Source organism: Parasteatoda tepidariorum, chromosome 3, assembly GCF_982258835.1.
Source record: "Parasteatoda tepidariorum strain Cologne lab strain chromosome 3, Ptep-v5.0, whole genome shotgun sequence".
NCBI lineage: Eukaryota > Metazoa > Arthropoda > Arachnida > Araneae > Theridiidae > Parasteatoda > Parasteatoda tepidariorum.
In genome coordinates this window covers 38,629,502-38,657,181 of record NC_141757.1, presented here as the reverse complement: position 1 = coordinate 38,657,181, position 27,680 = coordinate 38,629,502, and the positions used below count along the sequence as shown (strand labels likewise).

The 27,680-nt window shown below is 25.9% G+C and overlaps 1 protein-coding gene across 1 annotated transcript; it reads left to right on the top strand.

Annotated features, from left to right (window-relative positions):
• The first annotated feature begins 90 nt into the window (after positions 1-90).
• LOC107436792 (tyrosine-protein kinase Fer) lies at positions 91-27,680 on the top strand. The gene is made up of 17 exons (XM_087159112.1): positions 91-776; positions 2,977-3,150; positions 3,978-4,074; positions 5,138-5,330; positions 6,218-6,355; positions 7,234-7,356; positions 7,799-7,921; positions 9,050-9,242; positions 10,872-10,961; positions 13,908-13,988; positions 14,659-14,850; positions 16,668-16,844; positions 18,138-18,351; positions 20,541-20,664; positions 20,750-20,901; positions 22,328-22,450; positions 25,849-27,680. Exons 1-17 carry the CDS (start codon positions 561-563, stop codon positions 26,013-26,015), a joined length of 2,577 nt encoding a protein of 858 aa, XP_087015238.1. The 5' UTR covers positions 91-560; the 3' UTR covers positions 26,016-27,680.

Sequence of the window (27,680 nt, the reverse complement as noted above, 5' to 3'; positions counted from 1 at the left end):
TACGTTTCCGACTGCTTAGGTTTGTCCCAGACTGCTTTGTCTTAAATGATGTACTCTCTTTTTATTAATCATGATGCCAGATTCTAAAGTAAATAGCAAATTGATTAAAATTGAATTACAAACTAAAAATGCCGAATCTTATTCTTCTAAAATATAAGAATTAAAATGTTAATTATTTAGGAATTTGAATAGCTAACTTCTTTCAAGCTTGAAATTATATGTTAATATCGTATCAATAGTACTCAAGTCAGCTCAGCTTCGAATATGGATCAAAAATTTCGATCCTGTCTTGCAATCATTTCCGAGAAAACTAAAAACATTTTTATAATTTTCTAAATTCTCAGTAGCGACTGACAGCTAGTATTTGATCCAGATGATGAGCAGTAATATTGATTCTGATGTATTGTATATTCAGTGAGAAAGCTGTTTCGAGATTTTGTACTATGATTTGTTCAAATTTATCATTTGCGAAATTAGTTTCGTATTTTTCATAAAATATATTTATGGTTGTGTTTTCTTCGTAAAACATTCCTACTTAATTACAATCCGAATCCGACTTAATGATGGGATTTTCAACAGAACTTCAAGACGTTTTTTCACACGAAGCTTTAGTAGGATTACAAGATGCTGAATTAAAACTCTTAGATAATATGAAAAAATGTGTGTTGCTTCGTGCTAAATGTGACCGTGATTATGCTGCAGCTTTATCTTTAGTTAGTGCTCAGGCTTTAAAGATGGACCACTCTAAAGAATTAGAAGGCAGCTTTATTGCTAGCGTAAGCCAAATAATTTTTTGATAAAGTTGATTGCCAAATTAGAGCGACCCCGTTATTTGGGCAATTTTTAATGTACTCATTAAAAACTGGGGAAAATATTCAAAAGTGTGTTTTTCTAATGATAAGAAATTGCCATAAATATAGTAAATAAATGAACAAAAGGACGATTACACATACATTCAAAACTGCCAAGTTACACTGTCCAATCTAAAGGATATTAAAAATTCAAACTATTATTATGTTTGAATTTTTAACAATTTATTTAAATGTTTTTTTTTTATTCATCATGTTAACAATACAGTAGTTTTGGATTTAAGTAATTTGTTTAAAAGTTATTTTACACAGTACTTAGATGGTATCAAATAGTTTTTTCTTAAATAAAAGATACTTTTATAAAAAAAAAAAGTTCAAATATAAAATTATTAATCAGCTGAAATTTTCAATAAATTAATGGTATGATTAAAAGCAAAGTAATAAAATAAAAAAACTTTTTTTTAATTGTTTAATAAACACTTGTAAATAAAAGCTTTTAATGGGTGAAAAAAATTTACATTGAGAATAGGTCGGTGAACCAAAAAAGATTGGAAATATAATAGATGCAGCCAGGGTTCCTTTACTGAAAACAGGTTTTGGGTTGGAAAGGGGGGAGAATTGGACTCCTAATAAAATTTTCATAAACTTTTTTGCTACTTTAAAACAAATATTTAATTCAATTATTAAGTATAAAAAAATGCAAATTTTATAAATTGTAATATCTTAAAGCTATCTTTTACTTTGCCAAACCAACACTAATTATTAAATAATTTTCATTTAGCTTAACATTTTGATTTTCTTTTTTAATTTCTGTAACTGGTAAGTACTAATGCTCATACATACATCTTGGAGTTACAATTGATTTAGCTCCATGCTTTTCCTTTACAGGTTAGTGATTTAAAAAAAAATGTTTTAAGGATAAATTCCCTTGTTTAAATATCAAAGACCGACCGTTAGAACGAAAATTTAACCTTTATCTAACGTATATCTCAGGCTTAGATTAAAGCTCTTCGAGTTTGGATATTTAAAAGCGAGCCCAAACCCATCTCTAGAACCTATGAGTTAGAGTATTGAATAGTATCCCTTTTAGGGATATCTAAAAAAAAAATCATCTCTAAAAATTCCAAATGTTTACACTTATTGTGTAAAACATCAAGCAAAGTGATAATTTTTCTCCCGAATTAGTTAGTAATAATTTTTCTCATTAAATTTCTGAATTACTGCGTTGATAATGTAATTTATGCAGAATTTTAAAGAACTAATTTGTATTAGTCTTTTGATACAAAAAATAAATATATAAATTTTAAAGTGTTCGTGATGTTTAAAAAAGTTTCTTTTGCATGTAAGTTTTTACACATCCTCTAAAAAATCTTAACTGCACCCTTAGAAACATAACGCTCATTGGGAAGGGGGTAGGAAGTGCTCACCTATGCTCTAACCATAAAACCTATGCTCTAACCATTTTTTTTTTTACTAAGTGTGCTTAATGACTTTTATTTAAATTTTATATAGATGTGATGTGTGTGTTGCATTGGTAAAAAATATTTCCCGTTACATCTGCTCTATTCCTCTTGGGAAAGTGGGCATTTTATTCTTCAGGTAAACATGGTTCAAGTTTCCATTTTCTTTAACGTCATACTTTTATCACATTAGGTTATGTAGTACCCTTCTTTTTTGCACCTTATAACTCATTTCTCATCTTTATGAATTTTAAATCGCTTTGTATTCAACTCACCTCATTGTGTTCTGTCATTTACTTATTCTAAGAATAGACTTCTCTTATTAATTATTAAACCTGTTATGATAGGGTTGAATTTTTCTGTCATACATATAATAAGAAACAGCTTATAGACAAAAGAATTCTTTACCGGTACCTGCACCAAAATAATAGCCATGTTTTGGTGACTTCTGAGCTGTAGCACTAAAAAAATTTGCAGAAAGTAGCCAAAAACCCTTTGGTGCCTTTGTAATTGCATTTGGCGTGTAAAGGTATCAATATGAAAATTTCCTCCATCTGTTTAATTTTAACTATATTAAAATAATTGTTAATTTATTTAGAAAAATTATCATAATTTATTTCCCTTTTATTGTCTTTTTATTTTGTTCTATTGCATTTTTTGAGCATATTTTTATGATATTTTTAACAATTGCTACGTTTATAATTTAGGCCTGGTATGCTATATCTGAAGAAATGGAAACAACTAGCAAAATAATCCGAAGAAATGCTGATAGCTTGACTTCTGCTACAGTTGAATCTATTAACAGTTTAATATCAGAAAAACGAGCCCTCAAAAAAATTTATGTAGAGGAGCATGATACTTTGCATAAAGAGTTAGCTAGAGTAAGCTTTCTCTTTTGTTTATTTTTTTTAAGTATTCAAAATGAAGTTTGGTATTTTTTTCTTAAATTATTCTAATTTGTGTCAGGCAACTAAGAATGAACATTTGTAAGAAACATATACTACTTTTTTCTTGCATGTCAAAATGTTTTTAGAAATGTGCAGAGTTAACTTTATTATATCAAAAAATGACAAGCATTAGACAAGCATTAGAAAACTGGTTTAAGTTGTTAAAAATCAACAGTAATAAGTATTTAAACAGGAAGGATTTGCTATCAAGCTTATTTTTATTCTTTGGAAATGGTGTAAGAAAATTTTTTTGAGTTGGCCATGGTCCTTTAGTCTTAAATGACTCATGTCATCATCCTTCATTGAGCCTCAATAACTAATATAAAGAGTAATTATAGGTCTAATTATTTTTCCTTTTTGTTATTTGAAACTGAAATTGAGGAATCAAATAATTCTAGGAGGGACCAAGCCCATTTGGGGTCAGACTTAATTACTTCAATGTAAAGAAAAATCTTTGCCTTAAGTATGTGCTGCTAAAGGGGACATCTTTTAAATGTCCAAGTACACTAATATAAATCTTTTCAATATTTAGCTATTTCAGTCTTATATTTTTTTAAATAAAATATCTTTTAAATATATATTTTTCTTTTTATAACCATTACACATCCATTGAATCCTTCCACTTCTGTCAATCCAGCTAATGTGTATTGTACTTTAAACGATACAATTAATCATCTTTTTTATAGTTTCAATATTTACTTGTGCTGATAAATTTCTTTTATTAATTTTTATTTTATTAATTTTTTAATTATATATTTTAGTTGCAAAATGCTGTAGATTCCATGAAAACTGAATATGAGAAATTGTTGGAAATGTGGAAAGAGGCTAAAGCAAAATATGAAGAACATTACATAAAAGGTAAATAAATATTTGTGCAGTGAAACCTCTTGGGAGCGACCACTCTCCATTCCACAGTAAAATAATCGTGATGGAGGTTGATCATTCTTAGAGGTTACCTGCGTTAGTTTAATTGTTATCGAAGGGACATGATTCTTCACAACTGATTTTAATTAGTGTTATTTTCTTGGAGTGGAAATGCTACATGGAGTTGGTGTCATGAAAAAACAAGTCTATGAATTAAATTTAGCTCTATAAAAATAATCCCTACTGATATAATTATTTACAAAAACAAATTTATCAATTATTAAGGATAAAACTATTTTTTTTTAAATACTTTTTTTTAAATTTAACTTTCAGCTCAGTACGGGTTTCCCTATATTTCGTTGTTCGTCGCGTTGATGAATTCACTTATGATGATATAAGAAACAAATTTTCAGCTGCAACTTTTTATTAAGTCATTTAAGCAGCATAGAACAATTACACACATAATGGACAAATAAAATTGCACCCGACAAAACTACCAGACAGTCATCAAGTCCAAGATAGATGTGAAATAGTTCAGTTTTCTGTTCTAAAAGTGTATTCTTTTTAGAGGGTATACGCCATCTATTGGCAATGATTCTTACAAGCTCTAAAAGTAAATCATTATTAGCATCGTCTTTAGCACACTCTGATTGCAGTATGAGGTTCTGTTGTCAAAAAGAGCTATAAATAAGAATCTCACACAAATATTTAAAATACATTTTTATCTATTTATTTGTTTTGTTAGTTTTTTTGTTTTGGTATTTTTCGTGTTTCTTTATTTGACCTTTTCCACATTTCGTGCCCGATCGTTGGGAGAGTTTTAATGGTCTCTCCTAAAGATTTTCTTCAACACTAACTCTATGGAAAATATTCTGTGTCTCCCAAGAGTGGTCACTATATAGTAGTGGTCTTACCTGGAGTTTTCACTGAATTTATTTTTCCTATATAAAATTTTTACATGTTAAACAGTATAATTTATTCTTTTTCATTTTTTTCCTCCATATATTTAAGAGAAAAATATTTGTTTTCCTAAATCATTGTAATGTGAAATTCGTAGGTAAAGGAGCAAAAAAAGTGGAAGAGGCAAAAGAGCGTTATCAGAAAGTTGCGAAAAAACTTCATGTCTTGCACAATGATTTGGTTCTTACTCTTTGTGAAGCATCAGAATATGAAAGACATTTTCGGACAACTTTGTTGCCTGGACTTTTGTATTATCAACAGATTGTAATGGAAGATTCAGCTGAAACATGGTATGCATTTCCTAATTCAGGCTTCTATTATTATCCTATCAGCTTTCTACTATTTTTCTATTATTATAATTTGTCTCTATATTTAAACTAAAACAGTTGCTCAATTGTTATAAGCCAATACTCACGTTTAAATATTTTTAAAAGCAAAAATAATTATTTATTCTATGCAAGAAAGAATGAATGGTTTCTGTTAGTATTGCTATTTTTATTTGTAAAAAATAAAATAAAATTTTCTCTTGTTTAAAAATCTTTTCTAAAGATAAATGGTTTTAATTATTGTTTTTTTTCCATTTGTTTAAAGTTTATTATCTTCATTTAGTAACTTTATTTAACACATGTAATGCAATGATAAACTTATTTGAGCTATTGCCATAATTTTTTGTTTTAAATTTATTTTGCTTATTGTATTCTTCACCCACTTATTGTCCATAATAAAAATTACTGAACAATAATATGTTAATGCCCGTCATAATGTTGATGATTTTTAATAGTTTCATTATGGTTTTTTAATTTTAGTTATGTCTAAATAATAATTAATCTTAAAATTTAATCTGCATCTTTAGATTAAAAAAATATATTTAAAAATAAAGTTATTTATTTATAAATTAATTCTTTATGTAGTATCACATTTTAAATTATATTTCATTTGTAATTTTAATTACAACATTAATATTTTTTGTTTTATTTTCTTTATTTATATTATTTATTAACTCCCTAATACTTAAACTAATTGTTTGCTTTAGTTCAGCAATGGCAAACTCTTCTCTTATTTATCATTCTGATTTCCATTACGTTTTAAAAACTGATACATACTCTGACGATTCTGCGAATTTACAAAGTGTTGTATTTAAATATATTTATTAAAATATGTTTTAATTTGTATTTAGGAAATCCATTTTGCAAGAGTTTTTTGAAATCATCAATCCTATCTCTGAACAAATGCAGGCAGTTCATTCTCGAATGAGCAAAAGCATTGAAGTGATTGATAGTATTGATGAATATAATGACTTCATTCGCAAAAATCGGTGAGCATTCCTCATGTATATTAAGTCAAATTGTTTATTACCTCAACATTAAGAGTAAGACAATTTGTTTGTTAAACCTGAGTTTACTTAAAATCATCAAAAATAAGTGTTATAATGCTCCAAAATAATCTATAAAATGTTTAAAAATGGCTTACTTTTAATATTTCATTTACATTGAAGGGAAAAACTAAATTTTATTAGTGATTTAACTTTTTGCCTTTCAGTAATTATTCGATGTGCATTATCATGTGTACAATTTTATTATGAATGATGTGTGTTGAAAAAATCTATGCTTTTCAAAAAAGGAAGAGCAAATCAGGCACATGATTAAATAAATAACTAGGCTAGTGTGTATGTCTCTTGCAGATGTATCTTGTGCATGAGCTATAGCAGATAAAATTCATTCAATGGTTTTATAGGGACAACTTTTGTTAACCATTGCAATGAATGCTAATTTTTATTTTCTCTGTTGGTTTACCAGCTCTAGCCTCAAAATCTTGTTGGTTATGTGATTCATTGCAAAAAGATCAGGGAATTCATTTAACAATTCTATTGTACATTTTGATCTAAATCTGGGTTTTTAAGCTTTTACAAAGGTAATGAAATATCTTTGAATAGTTTTGTACCCTTGTTTTTTACTATTTCAATGTAATTATTAAGAAGTTGTTAAAAAATTCCTCTTAAAATCCAAATTTTACTTAATATTTTAAATCTGTCACAGTTTAATATGTGTCACAAATTTTTAAGGTGTTAACATTAGAGGTTTTGTTTAAATACAGTAAGCATGTTCCAGTGTTTATATTTTTTTTCTGTTTTTCTTTAACTTGAAATTGATTTTTAAAAGTGATAATAATTTAAATTTTTGACATATTTTTTAGCTCTGATCCTCTTCCATCAATAGAGTTCAGGTATGATGCTTCTCTTTTAAGAGAGATTACAGGACCATTAAGACCTAATGAATTGATTGCTGATGATTATACTATAGAGTGCCTTCGTGACAAGTAAGTTTTCTTCATCATATGTTCATTTATCTTGTTATTATTTTAAAGTTTATTATATTTTCTAAAATGAGCACTATGTTATGGCAAAAATGTGTTACATAATGCACAACATATATTTTCTGTGTAACCAATGTTCAATTTATGTTAAATTAAATATAATGTTATAATCGTAGATGTAATTGAAATGTAGTTAACATTTAATGTAATTCAACAATCAATTAAATGTTATTAAACAGTTTTTGCTTAAATTAAAAATTAAATAAATTATTGAATTTTAGGCATGTTATTAATTAGAATATATTGTATTTAACATGAGTTGTATTTATTTATTTTTTATTTCAAGGGCAGTATTTTTTATGCATATAAAATTACACAATACACTTTTGAAAAAAATTCTCAAAAGTTGCTATTACAAACTTAATTTTTATTATTGCTTATTTAGAAAGTGTGATCTGGAATCAAAGCTTGGAAAATGTGAAAGAGAGCTACTAAGAAAACAGGAAGATTTACAAAAGTATGAAGATGAAATAAAACTGAGTCAATTTGAGGAACGAGATTGCACAAAGTAGTTACTTTTTTTAAAGTTATCTGTAATTTCATGCTTAACTCCATACTTAACTCTTTTAAAATTATTATCTAAACAACAATCAGAAATTATGGGGTAAAGTTGCAAAATATCTTATCAAAATGCATTGTTAATTTTCTTTTTAGTTTTTAAGTAGTGGATAATTAATGCTCTACCTTGTGTTTTATTCAGATTATCACCAGAGAAAAGACACTAAGTGAAACATAAAATTTTATGTATATATGAAAAAATTTCCTTTACATTTTTATTTGAAAAAGTTAAATGTGTTATATAGTGTGAAACCATTTAAATAAATTCCCAAGTCATTCACAAAGACATTCAAAGAAAGGTGCTGGTTGCTGCTATTGTAAGGTTCCAAAGACTGTAACTTTTTTAAGACAGTAGGGTTCCTAGATATGTAACTTTTGTCTAGGTCTCTGGTTCAAAACCCATGTTGGAAAGAGGAGGAGGAGAAACTTTTTGTGCATACATAAGTTTTTTGCTCCCTAACAGCTTGAAAATCATCCTATTTTTTTTCCTTTATATTTTATACCAGATTTTTAATTTTTTTTAAAATACATTTTCCTATAACTATTTCTTTAAAGTTTAAAATTTTTAATTTAAAGATTGTTCTCTAAACAAGGACAGTTAAAAATAATTTCAGCTTTGTAGAAGGAAAATTCAAAACATTTATTTTTCTGTGCAAGGACAAATTTAAAAGTTTATTGCTCTGTAGAAGGTAAATTTTGATTATAAATAGATTTTCCAAATCCATTTACTAAAATAATTTTAAATAACTATTTATAAGCATCCATAAACTTAATATATAAAAAAAATATATGTATTATAGAGCTGATTACAAATTATTAAAAATAAATTTCTAAAAGTTTATTTTTATATCTCTGTACAATGCTCTTAATTATAAATAGATTTTACTAATCCATTTATACTAGATATTTGAAAATAACTATTCATAGGGTTTGATAATTATTTCTAATAATATATTTAAAAAGGATATTTGCATAATAGAGATGATTAAGGATTGATAAGAATAAATTGTAATAAATTTTATTCTATTGCTTTACTTGCAGATTTAGTAATTATTACAATTTGTTTATGTATTTTTAGACTTAGAGTTAAAAAACGTGCAGTTGACATTTTAGTGAAGGACCTCAGTCATCTGCAATGCATTGAACACATTTTAAATGTACAACTTCATCTCATCAATTTTTCACTTTCGTGTATAGAGAATGACATACCATTTCAAGGCATGGAACTAGATGAGTCAAAAGCTACCTCTAAAAATGTTCCAAGTGAACAGGTAGACTTTTTTTTTTGTAGCATTATATTGTATTTGTGATTATGTTTTATGTTTAATTTGTTTTACTCTGTTTTAAAACTAGGAATATTTTCAGTTTCGTTCATAGAAATATTTGAAGCACTTGATCCTAATAGATTAAAGGAAGCAAGTTCTAGCTATTATAATATTTTATGTAGTTCTATGTTAATCACATGCATGTGTGAATGAGTTAGACGAAATGTAATTACTACATAGTAAACTAATTTTCATTTTCATTATTTATGCTTCACAAAAAACCACCGTGTGGTAGAGAAATTTTTTGGATAAAGGTTTTGTACTCTTAAATTGTATGAACGTTTTTGTCCAAGTAGCTTGAGGACTAACAAGTTAAACAAAAGGTATTAAGTAATATGTTGTAAATAATAAAATATTAAGTCTCTAGTAAATGTTTGGTTTCAAATCTTTGAATTGTACCATTTTTTTTTTCAAAGCAGTTTTTTAAAAATATATTTATTGTGAATTATTGAAACTTAATACTTTATTATTTTTTTAATAATTAATGTCTCTTCACTTAATACATTTTTGAGTTTAATTTTTGAACAAATTTTTGAATTGAATTTAAGAAAAAATTTCATTTTTGCATGACATTTTTTGTTAGAATTAAAGAACTGGCCTTTAAATTGTTTCAACTTTTACATGCTGTATTTATTTCATTTAGAGAGTTGAGAATTCTTTGTGTTAATTGAAATTCTTTCTATGGTGGTTTGTGTTGAAAGAACATTTTGCTTGCCTGTGTTTAAATCTATCATTGGGGAAATTATTAATTGTCCTTGAGAAAATTTGCCTTAATTTATTTAAGTTCAGTCATATATTGGAAATATTTACATCATTTAACAAAACAAAAAAGAAAGAATGGAAGAAAGGAAAACATTTATTTAGTTATATTTTGAAGATTTACATTAAATCTTATTTAATTTAACTAAAATGAATTGTCCCTATTATTTTGTAAATACTACAATTTTCATTCCTCAAAAATTAACTTTTTAAAAAATTAACAGTGCATAATTTTAAAAGTATTTTAAATATCAAATGTTTTGTTCAATCAGATGGCGAAATGATTGATTGTTCAGTGATAATTGTTCAGATGGTGATTGTTCAGTTACATACGTAATTTTTTTTTTTTGCATTTATTTAATTGCCCCAAAATGGAGAAAACAGTATTAATATTTTTATCATTTTGCCATCTATTTTAAATTTTATATTTGACTTGACTTTTTGCTGTAAAATTGTATTTTCTATTAGGAAACAATTTTTTTCCCATAAAGTTGTAGAAGTTTTTTATAACTTTTTATGGTTTTTTAAGTCTGTAGACGTTTTTTATTCATTTTTTTAAAACTAATCGTTACTTAGCTTTATGTTCAATCTAATAATTCACAGAATTATTTAAAGTTTGGATTTTTTTAATGCAGTCAAATTTGATCACAGTATTGAATACTGCAAACATTAGTAGTGTTAGATGATTTTTAATATGGGGAAATATGCTATTCTTAGGGTGTGTTCTAAATTACTATGTTTTTGAAACTGTGGAGTGCGCAGTTTAAAATTTCTATAACATTATTAACTTAATTTTACATTCTATTTTCTCTTTAGAAAGAAGAATCTACTATTACATTGGGAAGGAAATCTAAATTAATAATGGATAAACTGAAACAGCCTTTCTTTACTCTTAAACAAAAGCATGTAAGTTTAAAGACCAATGTACTGTAATAAATTCTTTTTTATACATCATTTTTATTACATATTATATTTAAATGTTATTTGTTTTAAAATTTTTAACAGTTCACATTACTATTAAGTTTCCAAAATTCAAAAATCTAATTTTGATTCGATAAACTCTTTAGAACTAGTAAATGTCATTAAAAAAGACAGCTTATGATAAAAAATAGTTTCATTCTGATTTGTGATGAATTTTTATTGCTACTATTATTATCTCTTATGTATTATTTTGTTTATTTTTTCAGAAATAATCTCTATGTCCCTTCAAGAGTTATAATTATTTGATTTTTAATAATTTTGTTTTAATATACTTAATTTGTTAAGGGTAATTAATATTATTTTGCAAAATGGTTTTTGATTCTTAACACCATTTAAGGTTTAATAACATATAGGTTCAGTCTACAGGTTCATTAAGGTTCAATTAACAAACACTATTTAAAGTTCAGAGTGCATGCACAAGCAACTCTCACAAAAATTTACTCTTCTAATATGTTTTTGCTGCATGAAGATTGATGTTGTAAGAAAGTCTTTTGCAAATTTCAAAGAAGACCTAAGTGTCGACCCCCCTTAAAATGATTGGCTGTGTCATGAATGGCCTAAGCATTCTTAGGGTTAAGAGCTGGAGAGAAGTCACTAAATGTAGAGATGCATTTAGAAAACTACTGAGTGGCCTGGGCCCACTCAGAACTGTTGAGCCACTGAAGAAGAATGCTTTTCTACATCCTTTTCAGCACACTGTTTCTTAAAAACAAATTATAGTGACTACCACTAATAAAATCTCAGATTTTTTTTTTGTCAGCTACTTTTTAAAATCAGATTCATTGCATCATCAATGTATGTTAAAGCCATTCTTCGATGAAATCACTATCTTTGTTTTATGCATTCAAGTTTTAGAATTATTTAAAACTGAAAAATTTCATGTTTTTTTCTTTACTTGTCCAATTATATATAATTTTTTTTCTTGAGTTTTGAAAGATGTGTAGCATATAGCCCATAAGCAGATTATTTTCAAATGTTCTGCAACAGGACTTATTTATGCAAATGTTCTGCAAAAATTTCCCAAACGAAAAAAATTCCAACTTTACGTTAAAATACTATATGTTCATTTATTAAAGTACAGGATCATACACAGATACACTACATTATTTTTTAAATTCTAGATTTGCTACTTTTTCAATCACTTCTGAAGTACAAAATTTTGTTAAGGACGATGATGATGATGAATTATCAATAAAATGTCTATGATATGAAGGTCCGAACATTAAAATAAGGGCTGCCTTAAAAATCTTTCGAAGGAACAAGTGCTGCACCATTTGCAAACACAAACATTCGCTGGTCTGTTGCTCTAACAACTTTTTCATCGCCATCAAAAGCATTTGATCTTTTAGAAACAATTCTGTCAATCGTGGATCCCCATGATTCACAAATTGCTTCTGAAATGGGAATGGAAAATATAAAAGTCATGAACTTTATGAAATTGGAAATCTCGAAATTTAATTCTTTTGCTGCTTGCTTTAGAAGCTCTCTTGATAAAAATGGTGATCGATTTCTCCTGCTGTCTGCTGAAAACTGATACACCCATTTTAGAAAAATGTTATAGCCAAAAGTTAACTCATTAATTTCCTCCTCAGAATGGCAAAGATATGGGAGAGGGAGATTACTGATAAAAGTACTGAAATTTGTGCAGGGTGTCAAATGTTCCTCTTCTGAAGCAACATCATTCCTGGAAAACAGCAAGTGGTTAAAGCTAAAGAGAATTTTATTCAAGATACAAATTGTTCTGCAGGACTTCGTTTGTTCTGCAACGTACGTCACAGTTTTAGGCACTTTCTGCTTCTGGGGCATATAGAAAACAAATTCCAGTTGGCAATCCGGCAACAAAAGAAACATCACTACAGGTGTGGGCGACACTTTTTGGATAAATTGAAGAGTTGTAGTTGAAATAAAATGAAATAGTGAGGAGTGCAGAGGAGTCCAAATGAAAACGACTAATTTAAGGAAAGTTATTGCTTCTGCCCTCATTTTTGTTGTGTCTTGAAGGAATATAATTACTGGAAAGCCTGGAGTTTTTAATAAGGTTTTTGTTCTCTTGTTCCCCCGAGGGAAAAGTATTGCAACTATAATTTATAAACTGCATTACTCCTGTACAAAATAATAAAATCCAATAACAAATTCCAGTTGGTAATCCGGCAACAAAAGAAACATCACTACAGGTGTGGGCGACACTTTTTGGATAAATTGAAGAGTTGTAGTTGAAATAAAATGAAATAGTGAGGAGTGCAGAGGAGTCCAAATGAAAACGACTAATTTAAGGAAAGTTATTGCTTCTGCCCTCATTTTTGTTGTGTCTTGATGGAATATAATTACTGGAAAGCCTGGAGTTTTTAATAAGGTTTTTGGTCTCTTGTTCCCCCTGAGGGAAAAGTATTGCAACTATAATTTATAAACTGCATGACTCCTGTACAAAATAATAAAATCCAATAATTTAATCCAATAACAAATTCAGGACCAATCCAATAACAGAATTTTGAAATGAATATCTAAGTAATTTTTTTGCTGTAAAAATATTGAAAATATTTTTCCACAAAAGAAAAAAATTAAATCAAGAAACTTATTATTTGTACAGATTGTGTGCAAAACAGATTTTTTTTTCAAAAATACTATGCATACAATTCTTAAATATATATAAATTATTTGAACATTGTCTTTAAATATTCAAGATAAATTGATGTTGTTTTATAAAGTAATATATATATATATATATATATATATATATATATTAAAGTAATATATATATATGTAAAAGTAGGATATAATTAATTTAATTTTAATTCAGTAAATATATCAATTTTATTTTAAATATCGTATAAAGTTCATGCTTAATTTAGGATTTTTTTTTTTCATTTTTAGGTTACTCCATGTCCTCCTTCACCTCCAAATAAAGACTTTTTAGATAATGTTGTTGAAAATGAAAGAAATCCTTTCAAAAGAGTAATGAATTTGAATTTTTTTATTCAAAAATGTAAAGTGATTAACAAATTTAAGAATAATGTTTTTTTTTTTTTATTAAGGAAAATGTTTAGCGACTGTTGCAATTTCGTAGCATAATTAATATTCGATTGTTATCAGTTAGAAAGTGTAAGGATTATAATTTTTAAAATTAATTGTTCTTTTGATACTCAATTATTTGATATTTTAAAATAATATTTGCAATCATTTTAATAATTTCATTCACAAAACATTAATAAAAGTTACAGATTTCCTAAAAATATAATTTCAATATTTAAGGAATTAATTGCACAAAATTGAAAGATTAAGAATTATTGTTATAATTTTACTAGAAATTGCTTTTGTTTATAGCTGCAAGTTACTTTGCATTGAGGTATTATTTAGTTGAAGAAAAATATATATATTTTTTGAAAGTATTAAAATTTATTTTAAATAAGCAGCTTCATGAAGAAAAAAAAAATGAATTATATTTTATGCTTGAAGCTGCTTTTAATCTTAGTATTATTATTATTTAAATGGCTTTTTACAGACTGGTAGTAAATTACTTTTTGTATAGAAATACTATATTTTTTTGTCTTCTTTAAAAGTTTAGTTTTTTTTAGTAAGCATTTTCCTCACAAATCCTTAACAATTTTTTAAATATATTTTTTAGGAAATAAAAGACACAAGCTATCAAACTGAGGACTGGTTTCATGGTGTTTTGCCTAGGGAAGAAGTTGTCAGACTCCTTGTTAATGATGGGGATTTCCTTGTCCGTGAAACCATTCGGAATGATTCAAAACAGCTGGTTTTATCAGTGTGTTCTCAAGGATACAAACATTTCATTGTTCACATGACTAGTGACGTATGTTTATTTAAACTTGTTAGTTTATATTTAATTTATTTTGCAGTGCAAATCCTATGCATCCTTGTATGAATTTTAAATTATTAATTATATGTTGTAAAGAATCACATCATAAAAATAAAAATAAAAAACAAATATGAAACTATTATCTTTTAGACTGCCAGAAAAAAAAATTACCTTTAGTTAGTTTATTTATTTATGTGGGGGAAAATTAGGGACATCTGAAATTTAAAAAATATAGTATATTTAAATTTAGAAAAAATAACCTTTCAGATGAATTGAGAAATCTTTATAGAATTTGTATGGAAACTAATATCCAGCTAGAGTTATCCTCATCATATATGAAAAACAATTCGTTGTTGTTTTTGTTGCAATTGTTGATAACCGGTTAGGATGTCTATGATCTAAGAAAAAATTTTATGACTAAAAAAGCCTCTAAAAATCACAGTGAAAAATTACTTGAAAATAAAAAACTGTGCTCTTAAATATTTTCAAAAACGTGTCTTATATTACCATTTTTTTTTAAATGAAAGGGAATTTTAAATCATATTTTGTATCTATAAATTTATTTTAAAATAAAGTAACAATTAAATGTGTAATTAATGAATAAAATAAAATGAAAATTAATACCTGATATAGATAAATAAAAAATTTGTTAATTTTCAGTTACAATCATAAAGAACATCAGAAATGTGTTGTATTATAAAATGTTTTTGATATTCTTATGGTTAAAAATTTTCCTATTACCCAAAATCCATTTTTTTACATTTTGAAAAACTTTGTCCAAGAACATCACTTGTTATTAAAAGATATTTAAAGTAACAGATTCAATGTGGAATTTATAATGAAAAAGAGAGCAAAATAATCTTACAATGTAAAAATATTCAAAATTCATAAAAAGTTAAGAAAACAGTCTAAAAAACAAACAAAAAAAGACTAAAAAGAAAAGAATAATGTCCTATAAGAGGAAAAAAACAAAAGTGCTTTTATCTAGCCCTGTTGATAAAGTATCAGATTTCTTTACTCATTTTAGTAATTGATGTTTCATATTTGATTTAAGCATTTATCTTCAAAAATTATTAGAATTTATGTGTTTTGAGCATTATTAATGTCCTTAAAATCAGATATCTTAAAAGGATAATTGAGCTCAAGGAATTCTAATAAAATTTGACTTTAAGATCATTTTTTGAGAAATAAGCTTTTGTAATATTTCTAACTCTAATTTGTTGTAGAATAAAACAGTAGTGTTTTTTATTTTAAAAAGCAAAATTATTTACCAATATTTAATTTTTCAAAAATATTTTTGTTGAATACTTGTTGAAAAGATATAAATAATATGTTATATAATCATTTAGTGTTTCATTTATGTGTTTAAGAGAATTCTGTTAAAATTTAGGTGTCAGTTAATGTGAATAAGAAAAATGAAAATTTCTTACTCTAACATTATGAGGAGTATTATCACCCCTAAACGTTTTAATGGACCAAAACTTGATTTTGACTATTTGATTATTGATTATAGATGCAAATTTTTGATTATAGATGCATAATGATAAACTCAGCTACATTTATCTATTAATCATAATTTGTTTTTCATTTATCAAAGAGAAATGAATGAAGGTCTTAAATTGTTAATAAAATATGCATATGTAAGTGGCTTAAGTTATTAAAAATCTATATTGAATAAATGAGCATTCTATATTAAATCTAGATTGAGTGAGAATTCAACAAATGAAAAATTGAGTTGCGGCAAAAGTTTAGTGATTGCTGTTATTCTATAGTATGGTTATAAATTTTTTTTTTTCTCTCTAAATTCCTAGAGAAAATATCGATTTGAGGGACCAAGTTTCAATACCATTCAGGAGCTTATCATGCATCAATTTCAATCTGGTCAACCTGTTACTATGAAATCTGGAGCAATACTGAGACGACCCATTCCACGTGAAAGGTGGGAGCTTAATAATGATGATGTGGATCTCATTGAAAAGATTGGATCTGTAAGACAAAGATGCATTATTTTTCTTTATTTATCTAAAGAGTTTGGGGCAATAGTAAGCCACATTTTCCCATTTTTTTTGCAGAATATGAGTTTTGGTGAAAAATACACTATTTTTATGTTAGTTATAAAAAATTCTTAAGTATTGTGTTGCTATTAAGTGGAAATTCTAGAATATTGTAAAGTATATATCTGGAAACTATATTAAAAAGTTTGATGTAAAAATGGCTCATGTATGAAAAGTGTGGCTTATTACCATATTGTCCCAAACTCTTTATATGATATTTTACATTTACTTACTTGTGTAATTAAAGAAGTTCTTATTAGTATTTTTTACTTTTGTTCATTTGTAAAATTTTAGCTATATCTAATTATTCTACTTTTTTAAAAAAAATATTATTATAATCATATTTCATTCCACTTTAACAAATTTATTTTCATTGCTTGTTATGTTAGCAAGTTTTATATTCTTTGCTTGAAGCAAAGCCACATTATTTTGTAGATTTTGTTGTTTCGTGATTTCTCTCTTTTTTTATGTAAACAAACATTTTATTTACAAATAAAATTTTATAACAATTTTTGTTTTATTTGTAATGAAAAATATTTTATTTCAATATGCTGGCTGTATTTTTTTATATAACTTATTGCTTCAGAATTTTTTTTTTTATGAGAAATGCAATCTAGAAATGAGAATGGAAATTGTGGTATAGCTTAGAGAAATTGGAAATCTTGGATATGATCTTAAATTGCCTGAGAGTTATAAATTGAATATTATTTGTGATATTTTTAATCTGTATTATTATAGTTCTTTTTTTGTATAAATTTTTCTAATATTGTTCAACTAAATAAAGAATTATGTTATTTCGAAACTATTAACTGGATAGACGAAACATTGCTGGTGGAATGAATATTTAAAAGTTAAGTTATTCAGCGTACAAATCACTAGATCCCCACTGTACTCTCATAAAACACCCCACTAATTTTCTTTTTGTGCTTTGTCAATTCAGTGTTTGGTTTATGCCAGTTAACATAGACAAGGGAACGTTTACATTTTTACAACATAGACAAGGAAACATTTATGAAAGTAAACATTTTTCGAAGTTGTTTTCATTTATTGAAATTGCGTATGTTTTACTTCAACTTCAATTTTAAACTATTGTCTCAACATGATTTATGGCATTTAAAGATTAAATTTAACTTTACAAAATAGTTTTATTTCATTTAAATGATTAAGAAGAAATTTCCTATATATTCAAGTAAATTTATTTAATATAAATTATGTAATATTTTCTAGGGTAATTTTGGAGACGTTTACAAAGCTCAGTTAGCTGATTATCCTGAGGAAGTGGCTGTCAAGACTTGTCATGTAAATCTTCCTGATGTACAAAAGAGAAAGTTTTTACAAGAGGGCCGCATATTAATGGACTATGATCATCCAAATATTGTTAAATTTATCGGAATTTGTGTTCAAAAGCTGCCATATATGATAGTCATGGAACTTGTACCAGGTATGACAATTACAAATTTGTGTGTTTTGATGATTTTATTTCAAAGTTTCAAAATTTTACTGTTTATATTAAATTCTTTGTCTTTAGGAAATTTATTTTTAAATACACTAGCTTAGATATGTTTCTAAGTTGTTACTCAATTAACTTTCTGAACAAGTCAATTGTTTATTTCAGAATAATTTAGAATGCTTTGCCATTAGGGAATAGATGATTCTGAAATAAATTATTCAACTATTCATAATCTGCTACTCTTCGTATTGAGGTTTTACTGTCTTGCTATCAAGGTGTTTACAGGAATGTGGGGGAATTTTCATGATAGCAAGACTGTACTTGCTGATATTCGTTTTTTCCGTTTTAGTGCTTTTAGGTCTTTGTAATGTTTCTTTTAAAAGCTTAGGTCACTCTAAATTTTCACCGACTCTAACAGCAGAAAAAATAAGCATGTGAGAAATTTTTTTAGCAAGACAATGAAAAAATCAATGTTCTGGAATAGGTCTTAATTATACAACTAGTGAAGTGTTAATTTAGAATTTTTTTCAAAGCAATACAAAACAAAATGGTGGTTGTATAGTTTTTCTATCATGAACCCCCCCTTTTTTTTAAAAAAAAAAAAAAAAAATAGTGGGCTACTGAACCAGGAGCGCCCTTAGTTTTTAAGTTAGGATAAATAAAAATTGTTTCAATTACGTAGTATGTAGGTGAAAAGCTACAGAAGATTTTAATACTTGTTGTGTTCTTATTTTTTCCAAAAAAATTTTTAAGAAAAAAACAGGTCACTTTTGTAAATTAAGTGACCAAACTTTAAATTTTAATTTTTATAAACTAAACCATATTTAAGGAGTGATCAATTAAATATCAAAAATATTAAGTCTGATTTTTTTTTTCATGTTGATCTTATTTATTTTCTTACATATTATTGTTATTATTCTGAAATTTTGATTTTTCTAATCATAGTATAATTTTTTTTTAAATACTTGTTTATTTATTTATTTTTTAAGCATGCTTTAGTTATGTTCTGTATAAAAAGCACTTAAACATCTTCAGAATTTCTTCAGGGCTGGAAATGCTAGATGATTAAAGTTCAACAGTTTATATCTAACACTTAATTTATTAAAATTTCCATTTGATTACAGTCTATAACACTATTTTTTAACTAATGGGGGTAATTTTTGTAATTCATTTGAAATATATGCCATATTTAAACTTTAGTATTTTTATTTTACAAAGATCTTCTAGTGTCTTTTTAATGATATAAAGTTATATTTATTCCCTGAACATAAAATGTTGATTAAAATAATAATGAAAAATGTTGAATAAAAAATAAAGTCAACTTCTAATGACTTTTGCAATCCGATCTACTTCAGTGATATGAAGGGGAAAAACATTTTTTCGAAGGTAACTTTTGTTCTCATTTGTCTCAATTTTTTTCTTTTTTTTTATGTTTTAATTTTATTGTCTCAGCAAATGCAACTTCTTCTATAAGACCTTTGAAAAGATAATGTATTATTTGGTAACTTTTTGTCTATTTTTACTGTGAAAATTTCCTGGTTAAGAATGCAGTCCTCTAAAAATGTTTGATGTTAAAAGGCAATGATGATAATCAGTAAAACATGAAGTTTTCATTGCTCTAAGTGATTTAAATAATTTCCTCAATAAAAGAATATTGCAAAATAAGTAACAAATACATATATATATATATATATATTTAATAAAAGTACTTAAACTGTTCTAAATTTTATTGTTTAAAGTATTGAAATTTGTAATTACTTATATTTTAATGAAGTTAGAATATTTTTTTAAAAAATTTTTTATTAATAAAATTATTTACTTTTATTTCATTTTACAATATTTTATATCTTCTAAAACAACAATGAGCACTGTTCATTGAAATTATTGGTTGTTTTTTTTGGACTTCAGTACCATTTCAAGTTACTGCATACTTAAGACCTTATATTAGTCTTATTTAATGAAATAATGTTTAGATAAAAGTTTCCCCATTTAAATACCTTATATTCAAATATTACATCTTTTAACTTCCATTGCAAGATTAGCTTTTTAAATGTATAAATAAACGGTGAGAAAAACAAATATAGTATTGGTAAAAATAATTGTATCTTAGATATCTTTTATATTCTCAACTGAGTAAATTAGTTAGCTTCGTAACTGATTAACCTTTCTTTTTAAAACAGGTGGCTCTTTACTAAACTACTTACAGCGACATAATGAAAGCTTGTCTCAGAATCAACTACTTTCTTTTTGCATTGATGCAGCTGCAGGCATGGAGTATCTTGAAAGTAGGAGTTGCATTCATAGGTAATGTATCAAATGTTTAGTGATAACACTTTTGAACTGCAAAATATTTTTTAATCAAAAAGGATATATTTTAACTTTGATTTAGGGATCTGGCTGCAAGAAACTGTTTGGTTGGGACAAATAATGTAGTGAAAATATCAGACTTTGGGATGTCACGTGAAACAATAGAATATGTTGTGACTGATGGCATGAAACAGATACCCATCAAATGGACTGCACCAGAGGCTTTGAATTATGGTACTTTAGCTATATACATAAGTTTGTTTAAATGTTTATATTTTTAGAATGACTAACTATAAATTGATTTTGCTGTCATCTGTACATTATAAGTGAAAAAGAATGAACTATAAGTGAGAAAGAATGTTCTATTCATTATTTTTGAGAAATTTAAGATTTCTAGGAAAAAGATTTTATTTTAGTCTTTTTTAATGGTATATAATTAATTTATGTTCTAAGTCTTTACATTAGCTGATATCGGTAGATGAAAGTTCTAAGTGATAGGCTTTGACTTTTTTAGAGTGGATGGTTGTTTTAAACTCATTTAGCAACTGACAGTGTACGAGTAACCTCAGAAAGTGTCACATTTAAAATTACTCATCAACATCTTTTTTAAGATTATTTTTATTATTTTTTCTTTTTTTTTTCCGTAGCTATAACAAAATATATTATTTTTATAAATCCTTTAGAAATTTTGAAATTTGTGATTGACAAATATGAGATGAATATGTTATTAAATATAATTTATATTTCAAGTTATTCACATTAAGATGATCAATCCATATTTTTGTAAAGAACTATTTTCATGCAGAGTACTTATTTAACCTAAAATTTTCATTGAAAAGTATCACGCTTTATCCTATCTACATAACCTATGTTTGTATATGCGACCAAAATTATATTTATTAAAATGAATTTCAATTTGTTTTAGGTAATATAAATAAAAAAACTGAAGATTTAAATTGCATTATGCATGAAACAGTATTTGATTATGCATAAAAATTTAAAAATTTCATTTTGATATCTCTAATTATTTGATTGATCTTGTTAATTTTTTTAAATCTGTCACCTAACATAAGTAATATTCTTTTTGTTATATATGTTAACCCTTTCAGACACGGCCCTCGGGACATCAACTTTAAGCTTAATTTCATTAATAATCGTTAGAAACACAATCTTTTGGCTTTGTTTGATTTTCAAGATACTTATTGTCTTATAAGTTATAATCTTTTATTTTCTAATAAACAACAACATAAAATTAAGAGACAAACAATTTTAATTGTTAATTCACAAAAACTCATTACATTTGTTTTTAAGAAATAATTTAGTAACTTATATTTATTTTAGGTTTATTTCAAGTAAATACTTAATCCAATTAATACTTAGTTCAACTGAGCTTCATTGTCAGTCAATTCATAATAAATAAATCATAAAATATTTTTAGTATTTAGAAGAACATTTTCTGGAAATTTTTATTTTTTGTGTTGAAATCCAGTAAATTTCTAAAAAATTATTTCACAAACTTAATTTGAAAAAATTATGTCACTTTCACATTATTATTTCAATGTCCCAAATGAAGGGATTAAAACTGTTAATTTTTATGTCCTGATTTTGTGCTAGATTTATGTGTTATATCTTTTTTTAAAAGTTTTAATCTTTCAAACAGGCATTTATACAACTATGTGTGATGTTTGGAGTTATGGCATTCTGATGTGGGAAATTTTTTCTTTGGGAAGTGTTCCTTATCTTGGCCTTTCCAACAACAAAGCTGCAGAATTAGTGGAAAATGGTACTTTTTATTAGTAATTTAATTCTGCCATCAATTACAGATATAATTTTACCTATTTAATTTCTTGATTGTTAACATTGGTTAATTTTAATCTGATTTCTTTAGTTTAGTTTTAACGTAAAAAAATCAGTTTTGTAAAAGGTTTTCATTTAGTTTAAATCAAATTCATTATTCAGATAAACAATGATAGCAAGGTCCAATTAAAGTTAACAGAATATTGAAATTTTAGTTTTTGTTCTGTTTAACAAAATGACACTTCTGTCTGTTTAAGAAATAAGTCTTATCACTTACATTATTAACATGTCCTTGTATTCAAAATATTCTGTTTCACCCAGAAATTGATTGAAAGTATAATTCTCCTTCTACTTACTGAGCAAATTTATTTTTTTTGATTTGAATGATTTTTTCCTCTGGGAGCAATCCATATCTTCCAAAAATAGTTAATTACCTTTATGTATGCATTTCAATGTTAAGCTTTATATTACCTTCCTTGCACTCTTGCTTGCTTGTTTAATAAAATAATTACATTTTGAAATTTATATCATTACCTTAAAAGTGTTTAGTAAATTTTTCTTTTATCTCTTATTTTTCAAAACATATTTCAAATTGCTACGAGGGAATATTTTTTTAACCATTAATTCTACATCTCTTTTTTACTATAATAAAATTATATATTAAACTCATAAAAATGGGTTTATTTCATTAACATGAAAATTACATATGATAACTAAATTATTCTTATTTTTAAACTTCACTTGTTCATGCTTATGAATTAACTTACTCACTTTCTATAAATCTTTTAGTAACTAATACAATTGTCGCAATAACTTTATTTTTGAATTTATTTTTGATAGTTTTTTAAAATATAGTAAAGCATCAAAATGTTAAAAAAAATTATATTACTTTCCTTGCATTCTTGTTTGTCGAGTCACAAAGTCCTCCTTGGTTCCAATACAAATCATATCTCTGATCACGGATGTAGCTATAGCTTTTACAAGGGGGGGGGTCGAGAATTTTCATTATATATATATATATATATATATATATATATATATATATATATATATATATATATATATATCAGGGTTGGCAGGTTTTTGACATGTGACAGTTTTTGACAGTTTAAACCATGGTTTAATCCGTCACGTCAAAAACCTCACTGTCAAAAATGTCGAAAATGTCAAAAACCTATATTCATATGTGAAATTTAATTAATGCGTAAAATTTATATATTTTTTTATAAAGGATAGTGTTTCTAAATATGTTCTAGAAAAAATACATTTAAAATTTTGAAGAAACACTTATATTTTGAATAGTAACCAAAATCTTGTACTTTTGAAAGCTCACATCTTATGTAATATTATGTATTCATTTTCATGTGTTATTGAAAATCTGCAGTGATATTATTAAGAAACTTATTTATAACCAAATTTAGTGTATAGTATAGATTATACTAAAAATTAGACATTTTTAAAGATAAACATTAGCAGTTTTGTACATTAGACATCTTTTAAAGAAAAATCTTTTTAATATTCTTTTAAATCTTCTTAATAATCTTTTTAACATAAGACATTACAAATTTAAGTGCTTTATGTTAAATACACAGAGTAGTTAGTGTCGATTTACAGTATATTCAGTCTATTCATTTACCATGCTGAAAATTTAGTTTATCCAAATACTTGTGAATTTCATTTTGCTGAATACGATATAGTTTTGTTAAATATCTAAATATTCAGCTGTTGAATAATTACTTCTTGCTTTCAAGATATGCACTATTTGTATTCTTAATACTACAAGCGGAGAAAAAAAAAATAAGAGGTAAAAATTGTTTTAAAATGATAAGTGTAATAATTATAAATAAATATAATAAACAATATGAATTATATTTATCATTATTCACAAATATAACTACTTTTAAATTCAAATTAACATACTGGATAATAAAGATATTCGGTATAACATTAAAAAATTTTTTATACACTTGTATCAAGTTTGTATTTATACAACATAACTTGTAAGTTCCTTATAAATATTAGTTATATGTTCCTTATATGTCAAAAATGCATAGTAATAAACTTTTAATCTTCTTAAAAAAAAATGTTTTTTTTTTCAAAATATAAATATTTAAAAAATTTTTGTGCAAAATTTTTCTGCACATGCATTTGAATATAAATTTCTGAGATTTTAAATCTGTTATTTTACCTTAATTTTAATTAAAAAATATTTTAAAACCTGCTGATTACCTATAGTATAATTAAATTTCAATATAATGCATGGCAACTGTTGGTAGATTTGAAGTTTATATATTTTCTTGGCAAACTTCAGTTTTTGACATTTTTGACGGGTTTTTGACGGTTTAAACCAGTATTATACCCTTGTCATGTCAAAAACCACTTTTTGACGTCAAAAACCCAACCCTGATATATATATATATAATATAAGCTACTAATATTTCAGTAATCATACAGGTGTGTAAAATATTTGTTTATTGCAAGGAAAACAATGATCAAAGAGTATAGAAAAATGTTAATTGCTTTAAGTAATAAATTTAATCTTTTGCGCCTTGTTGATAACTTATTTACAATTTCGTCGGAACTTTCTCGATGAAACTTTCGTTTCTTTTGCTCAATGAAACATGCAAAGCCAGGGATTCTTCAGCTTTTGTAAGGTGCAAACGAAAATTTTTTTCTACATATTTCTTACAAATTTATTTTTCAAGGCAAGACGTATATTATAAGAAGTTCTATGTGATATTTGGAAATATGGATATTAAAAAAAACTCAAGCTAATGCGGGGGGGGGGGGGTCCGGACCCCATGGACACCCCCCTTATATATGCCCTTAGTCTCTGATCCGGGAGTTTCCTCTTCTTCTGGATTGGTTCAAAATTGCAAGGCTACGGAGTTGAACATTAGTAGTCGTAAACCCAAAATTGGGTCTGCTGTTTGATGACAGTTATAATATTAAATATAAAAATTAAAAATAAAGTCAATAAAAAATAAGTTTTTAACCATTTCTTAAGTTTAAAAACTTTGACAATAAATGGAAAATTATTCTTAAAGTTTTCTAAAATGTTTGTTTGATAATTTAAACTACGTTATTTTATTCTTTCTACATCCTGGTATGGTACGTTATTTTATTCATACCTCGTAAGCAAAAATATATTATATCTGATTTTTTCCATTTTTAATTTTTCTTTTTTTTATACTTATTTTATGTTACTATTACACAGTTAAACGATTCAAGGAGCAATTAATATTTTCATGGTGGCTGAGCTTTATTTACCAAAATTTGCATGTGGATACACAGCCTAGCCTCTTTTGTTAAGACTGTATTATTTCTCTGCTATAGTCATAATTGTATTAAGTAGTTGTATATTTATTTATTTATTTATTATAGGTTATCGTTTGCATGCTCCTGACAACACACCACCTACAGTATATGAGCTTATGTGCAAATGTTGGGAATATGAACCTCAAAAACGACCTCATTTTTTAGAAATACACTCTTCTCTTCGGGCATTTGCCAATGCTGTTGCATTAATGGAGGACTCTTCAGATTCATAAGTATATACTTAAACAGTACAAAACATCTTCACTTCAGCTGCTGACGAATTGGGTTTGGAAAAATATAATCTATATGCAATTTAATTTGCAAGTAAATTACTGTATTGCATGTAATTTTTATTAACACATGTGTCTTGATGGTGCCTTTGACTGTGATAAGTATAAATAATACTCGCATTTTGTAATTCGAAGTTGCCAAAGAAGAAATATTTTGCATGTGCATCAAGCATTAATTTTTAAAATTGTAGAGTTATATAAAAAATTTTAGTGGCAGTATGATTTTACATAAGAATTAATAGATTTATTAAATTTGATTTGATATAATTTGCAGGCTTGGTCGTTTGATTGTTTTTGTGAGTTTAAAATTTGAAAGCTGCTCATAATATGTTTAGATAAAGACTCACTTTTTTGTTGTGCGGATGCGTGTTTGGTTGGATAGATATATTTTTAATGTTTATAATTAGTGATACTTTTGTTTCAATAGAGTGAAATTTTTATCATAATATTTACTATGCATTCCATGATTTAATTAATTGATTATAGAAATTTAATTTATTTTAATCATAATTTCATCCCAAGTGATTTTTACATTTTTCATTGCTTATATGTTTTTATTTTTTAATGCTAGAACCATAATGTTCTTGATTTTGGAACAATGGCATGATGATATTGTATAAGCTAGTGTGCACCTAGTTCTTTGAGGAATTAGATTAAATTTTTAAATTGTGTGCTTTTTTAGATAAATATAGAATTTCAGCTTTCTATTTCTATAAATTTTTTTATCAATGCTCTATTTAAAATATTGCATTATATCCTAATCTGTTTGTTTGTAGCAACTCTATTAAAATATAAAAAAGAAAACAAAGTTTGTGCAGAATCAGGTGGTGATAAAATTTGTTTTGATGAAAATGATACATTATTTTTTTTTTATTTCAATCAAAATGTAAAGTTAATCTGAATGAAATGCTTTCTAAAAAGAATTAAGTTGTTATTTTTTATTTTAGAAATTAAAATAAAAGATTTGGCGATTTCTTAATGCTAATTTTTGATGACTTTGAAAAATAATGCTTTTTTGTGTCTGTGGGTTTTCACACCAAGTCTGTCTAATAATTCTCTCTTGCTATCCTAAGCCTCTGGGATGGTCTTAATTTCAGCAAAGGTGATCAACAGTTAAATAGACCTTTGTCTGTAAACAACTGATTATTTAGTGCTTATTCGGTTAAATTTAAAATTGATGATGTAGTTACATTAAAATAGTTCCTCAAATAAGTGAGTTAATCCCGAGACAAAATATTTTTAATAAAATAAAAGTAATAGAAAAGAGTTATGAATGTTTTTTCCCCTTAACTCTAATTTATATTCTACCAAAATAAACATTTTTTTTGATATTTTTATAATAATTATTTACAAATAAAAATATTTAATTCAATCAAGATGAATAAATTGCATTTTTCAATTAAAACTAATTTTGACTTTGTTATGTATCTTTTAAAATATCATAGCTAATATTTTAAACTAAAAAAATAATCAAAATCATAGCCTTTTCTATTTTGTCAGATTTTATGAAACTAATCTATATATTTTTGCATTTTAATAATGTAACTTAACTTTTCAAAATGTTATTAAAAAATAAGTGGAAGAGCTTATTTTAAAAAAGAAATAAAA